Source organism: Hyperoodon ampullatus, assembly GCF_949752795.1.
Source record: "Hyperoodon ampullatus genome assembly, chromosome: 16".
In the NCBI taxonomy this organism is placed as follows: Eukaryota; Metazoa; Chordata; class Mammalia; order Artiodactyla; family Ziphiidae; genus Hyperoodon; species Hyperoodon ampullatus.
The window spans coordinates 52,839,859-52,845,413 of record NC_136929.1 but is presented as its reverse complement, the minus strand read 5'-3'; the positions used below and the strand labels follow the sequence as shown (position 1 = coordinate 52,845,413).

At 44.7% G+C, this 5,555-nt stretch overlaps 1 protein-coding gene across 1 annotated transcript; it reads left to right on the top strand.

Moving 5' to 3' along the window:
- Window positions 1-1,244: 1,244 nt before the first annotated feature.
- LOC307065005 (kelch repeat and BTB domain-containing protein 7) lies at window positions 1,245-3,584 on the top strand (the record flags this gene model as incomplete). The annotated part of the gene is made up of 1 exon (XM_079721749.1): window positions 1,245-3,584. One exon carries the CDS (start codon window positions 1,245-1,247, stop codon window positions 3,288-3,290), a length of 2,046 nt encoding a protein of 681 aa, XP_079577875.1. The 3' UTR covers window positions 3,291-3,584.
- Between the last annotated feature and the right edge of the window lie 1,971 nt (window positions 3,585-5,555).

The window sequence follows — 5,555 nt, the reverse complement described above, 5'->3', positions numbered from 1 at the left end:
CATGCCGTGGAGCAGCTAAGACCGTGTGCCACAACTACTGAAGCCCACGTGCAGCAACAAAGACCCAACACAGCCAATAAATAAATAAATAAATTTATTTTAAAAAAGAATCAGCCTGCCAATTCAGGGGACACCGGTTTGAGCCCTAGTCCAGGAAGATCCTACATGCCACAGGAGCAACTAAGCCTGTGCGCCACAACTACTGACCCTGCGCTCTACAGCCTGTGAGCCACAACTATTGAGCCTGCGTGCCTAGAGCCCGTGCTCTGCAACAGAAGCCACCACAATGAGAAGCCCACGCACTATACCAAAGAGTAGCCCCTGCTCGTGGCAACGAGAGAAAGCTCAGGTGCAGCAATGAAGACCCAATGCAGCCAAAAATAAATAATTTTGTAATACACTTCAGAACCTTTGAAAAGAAGCAACATTAAACACGAAGTTTTCTTTGCAGAAATTGTTCATGGTTTCAACTAAGTGCGTGCCTCATTTTTCATAAATTCTAAAAGCCAACACCTATTGAATCTTTACATTTTAGGCACAGTGTAAGCACTTAATTATTCTAATCAACAAATATTTATTGAAGCGTTCTAGGTCCTTTGCAGTTTATCTCATTTCATCCTCACACAATCCTATGAAATACTATTATCCCCATTTTGCAAAGAGGGAAAAGTTCTCAGAGAAAAGTTACACAACTAATGAATACTAAAACGGGGCTTCTACTGTGGAGTTCAAACCCACAGCTCTAAACCGTCAAATCCAGGAGAATAAATGCTTCCTAATTCTGTTAGTCAAAGCAGTCATTCCCCCAGAAGCCTCGCGATATTACTCGAACTACTACTCCCAACATGCAAAGCGGTTTCCGTGAAGCCGCCTAAGCGGCAGAGGCCGGAGGGCCCCGGCGTTCCTCGAGGCGCCGAAGGCAACCTGGGAGCCGTAGTTCTTCTGGACGCCTACCGGTTTTGCCAGCGCGGCGGTGGCAAATCGCTCGGTTCCAGCCAGTAGGTACTGTGAGGGCGAGCTGAGGCGGAGAAAGGGCGCGGAACTGGAAACGGGTGAGTCAGGCACTGTCTACGCGTTAAAGAGAGGCGGCACCGCGGCGTAGGGTTGAGTTAAGTTAGCGCGGCCCCCGCGCAGTCTCTTTAGGGACACCGCGGTCTTAGCGTCAGCGAGCAGAGGGTGAGGAGGCGCCAGAGCCCGGTCCTTGCACCCGTACTCGTCCTTAGCTCCCCGCCAGCATCTCCACCATGCAGTCCCGGGAAGAAGCTCCGCGCTCTCGCCGCCTCGCTAGTCCCCGCGGCGGAAGGCGGCCCAAGAGGCTTTCCAAGCCCTCGGTTTCGGCTTTTTTCACGGGCCCGGAGGAGCTGAAGGACACGGCCCATTCCGCAGCCCTGCTGGCCCAGCTCAAGTCCTTCTATGACGCGCGGCTGCTCTGTGATGTGACTATCGAGGTGGTCACCCCTGGCAGCGGGCCTGGCACGGGCCGCCTTTTTTCCTGCAACCGTAACGTGCTGGCTGCCGCGTGTCCCTACTTCAAGAGCATGTTCACCGGCGGCATGTACGAGAGTCACCAGACGAACGTGACCATGCACGATGTGGATGCCGAGTCCTTCGAGGTGCTGGTCGATTACTGCTACACGGGTCGTGTGTCATTAAGTGAGGCCAACGTGCAGCGCCTGTATGCCGCCTCCGACATGCTGCAGCTGGAGTATGTGCGTGAAGCCTGTGCCTCCTTCCTAGCCCGCCGCCTTGATCTGGCCAACTGCACGGCCATCCTCAAGTTCGCTGACGCCTTCGACCATCACAAGCTGCGATCACAGGCCCAGTCGTTTATAGCCCACAACTTCAAGCAGCTCAGCCGCATGGGTTCGATTCGGGAGGAGTCTCTGGCAGATCTGACCCTGGCCCAGCTGCTGGCCGTTCTGCGCCTGGACAGTCTAGACGTCGAGAGTGAGCGGACAGTGTGCCACGTGGCGGTGCAGTGGTTGGAGGCGGCTCCCAAGGAGCGGGGTCCCAGCGCTGCAGAAGTCTTCAAGTGTGTCCGCTGGACACACTTCACCGATGAAGATCAGGATTACCTGGAAGGACTGCTGACCAAGCCCATTGTGAGGAAATACTGTCTGGACCTTATCGAAGGAGCCCTGCAGATGCGGTATGGTGACATGTTGTACAAGTGTCTGGTGCCCAAGCCAGAGAGCAGCAGTGGCTGCAGCTCTGTTGTGTCCATGGCAGAAAATCCACCTCAGAGGCTGGGTATGTGTGCCAAGGAGATGGTGATCTTCTTTGGACATCCCAGAGATCCCTTTCTGTGCTATGACCCATACTCAGGGGACATTTACACAATGCCATCACCTTTGACCAGCTTGGCTCACACTAAGACTGTCACCTCCTCAGCTGTCTGTGTCTCTCCAGACCATGACATCTATCTGGCCGCCCAGCCCAGGAAAGACCTCTGGGTGTATAAACCAGCCCAGAATAGTTGGCAGCAACTTGCTGACCGCCTGCTCTGCCGTGAGGGCATGGATGTGGCATACCTCAATGGCTACATTTACATTTTGGGTGGGCGAGACCCTATTACTGGAGTTAAATTAAAGGAAGTGGAATGCTACAGTGTCCAGAGGAACCAGTGGGCCTTAGTGGCTCCTGTACCGCATTCCTTCTATTCCTTTGAACTAATAGTGGTTCAGAACTATCTTTATGCTGTGAACAGTAAGCGCATGCTCTGCTATGATCCTAGCCATAATATGTGGCTGAACTGTGCTTCTCTTAAACGCAGTGACTTTCAGGAAGCCTGTGTCTTCAATGATGAGATCTATTGTATCTGTGACATCCCAGTCATGAAGGTGTATAACCCGGCCAGGGGAGAATGGAGGCGGATTAGTAATATTCCCCTGGACTCTGAGACCCACAACTATCAGATTGTCAATCATGGCCAAAAGTTGCTCCTCATCACTTCTACAACCCCACAATGGAAAAAAAACCGGGTGACTGTGTATGAATATGATACTAGGGAAGACCAGTGGATTAATATAGGTACCATGCTAGGTCTTTTGCAGTTTGACTCTGGGTTTATTTGCCTCTGTGCTCGTGTTTATCCCTCCTGCCTTGAACCTGGTCAGAGTTTCATCACTGAGGAAGATGATGCACGGAGTGAGTCTAGTACTGAATGGGACTTAGATGGATTCAGTGAACTGGACTCTGAGTCAGGAAGTTCAAGTTCTTTTTCTGATGATGAAGTCTGGGTACAGGTAGCGCCACAACGAAATGCACAGGATCAGCAGGGTTCTTTGTAAATATTTTGAAATACTAAGATGTTTCTACTGCAATGGAATATATCTTAAAAAGATGTCCATTTCTTTTCCTGAAAAAAAATAAAATTGATTAGGCCTGCAGATTTGGTTTAGAAAGGGTAATGTCTGAATTGCTACTGTAATGTTACAAAGTTTAAACAGTCCATGAAATCAACTATATAATAATTTACTGTGCAGAAAGTCGAGATTAAAGTATGCAAAACAATGAACCATATAATTGATTAGAATGCTTGGTGGTTTTCTTCTTTGTTCAAGTATTTGTTGCACCAGTGAATCGTTTTGATTAGTTACACTGTTTATATTTTGATTATCTAATTTAGTCTTGTTAGTTTTTAAATTCTATTTAGTGTTGTGAGGAAGTTAGCTTTTTAATTTTTATATAGAAAATTGGACTAGAAATTGTTGGTAGTGTTTTGAAGGTTTATATCTTCCTTCAGAATAATGAAAGTAGTAGATTTCCCAAATTTTCAAATAGTCAGTTTTTAGCATTCTAAGTTAATACAGTTTGTTAAAATTTGGTTTGGTGTTCTTCTGCAAAGAAAAAAAATTGGATATATATATTAAGGTTATTAAAGAGTGATTTCATTTTGATAATGTGCAGAATGGTCTTAAGCACTCACAGAAAGTAAAAAAAAAATCAGGGGCTTCCCTGGTGGTGCAGTGGTTGAGAGTCCACCTGCCGATGCAGGGGACACGGGTTCGTGCCCCGGTCCGGGAGGATCCCACATGCCGCGGAGCGGCTAGGCCCATGAGCCATTGCCACTGAGCCTGCGCGTCCGGCGCAACGGAAGAGGCCACAACAGTGAGAGGCCCGCGTACCGCAAAAAAAAAAAAAAAAAAAAAATCAGGATTCCACTGTTTTAAAAGAAATTTCATTTTTATTTTTGGGATATAAAATGTGTATTTGCTAAATATGACCATTTTTCTGTCTTAAAAAAGATCCATTCTGGTAGTATCACCAACTATTTAGACCCTTCTAAACCAAAAACAATAGGTAAGTTGCCATATTTTTTCATCTATATCTGATACATACTTCGTTGAATCAGAGGAGCAATCGTTTTTTTCACTGGACATGTGATTGGGTAATGTAAATCTTTATCCGTTGGTCATGCCTTGTCTTAAAAAGTTTATATGCTTTCCTACAATATGTTGGCTGTATAGTTTTGCTGTTTGTCTTAGAGGATTCTTTAGCAGGAAGTGACTTTTGTGAGGTGATACTGGTTTTGAAAATATGTATAAGCTAAAACAGTGTTTTATTGAGATCAGTAGTAGATATTGTGTCTATCAACTCTAAACTCAAGTGCCAGAAGAGAACTTTAAAACTTTAAGCTGTGTATAGAATTGTTTTATGTAGCGTTGAAATTTTCTGTCAGTTTTGTAAGTCACTGTGATTATCAGCTTGAAGGTATTTTTGTATTAAAAGTTGACAGTTAAAGAACATAAGTGGATGATAGCGTTTGGGGCCAACAGTGAAAGTATGTTTCCTCTAAAATACTTCCCTAAGCAGTGGTGTACATGGTTATTTTATTAGGTTATTTGTATCTGTCCTATATTTCTCTGTGAACCATGCTCCAGTCTGTTTTTTGTTTGTTTTGTATCACCATAATAAGAGAAGGTCTAGAAGTAGAGACTAAATTGCACAAAATTGACATTGTTAAATACGAGAACATATAGGTGCTTACTTTTGAGGGCCTGTTAATACATATGGTTGTCACAATACATATACATGATAAATGGTGTATATATACAGATGCTTATGTTCTATAAATTTTTCTATACCCACTTAGTTTATCTTCTTGAATCTTTGTTCAGTAACATGCTAATTCCTCTTCTTTGTTTATTCTCTAGTGACCAAATGCTAACATTTTTTTCACACTGGCAGAGTACTGAGGTGTGTGTTCTGGGATGGAGAACAGAATTTTGAATAAGAAAAGGGAGGGAGAGAGAAAAGGGTTTAAAAAATCCAAACACACAAATAATGTTTTCTTAGCCATTTTGATTGGCCACCTGAAGAGTCCACAGGACATTTCTGTTCAACATTATTTAGTGAAATAAGATTCTTACCCTAGCAGCATGTGTTCCTTAAAAACAGCAAACATGCTTTAGTTTTGTTTGTTCCATATCAGGGGTGTCAACAAGCGCTGCTCTTAACATGGAAAGCTGTATCTTAACAGTATTTTTTGACCAACTTTTCTTCACCAATAACTTCTCGTTGATAGCTTTTTGTTTTGTAAGGTTGAAATAGGA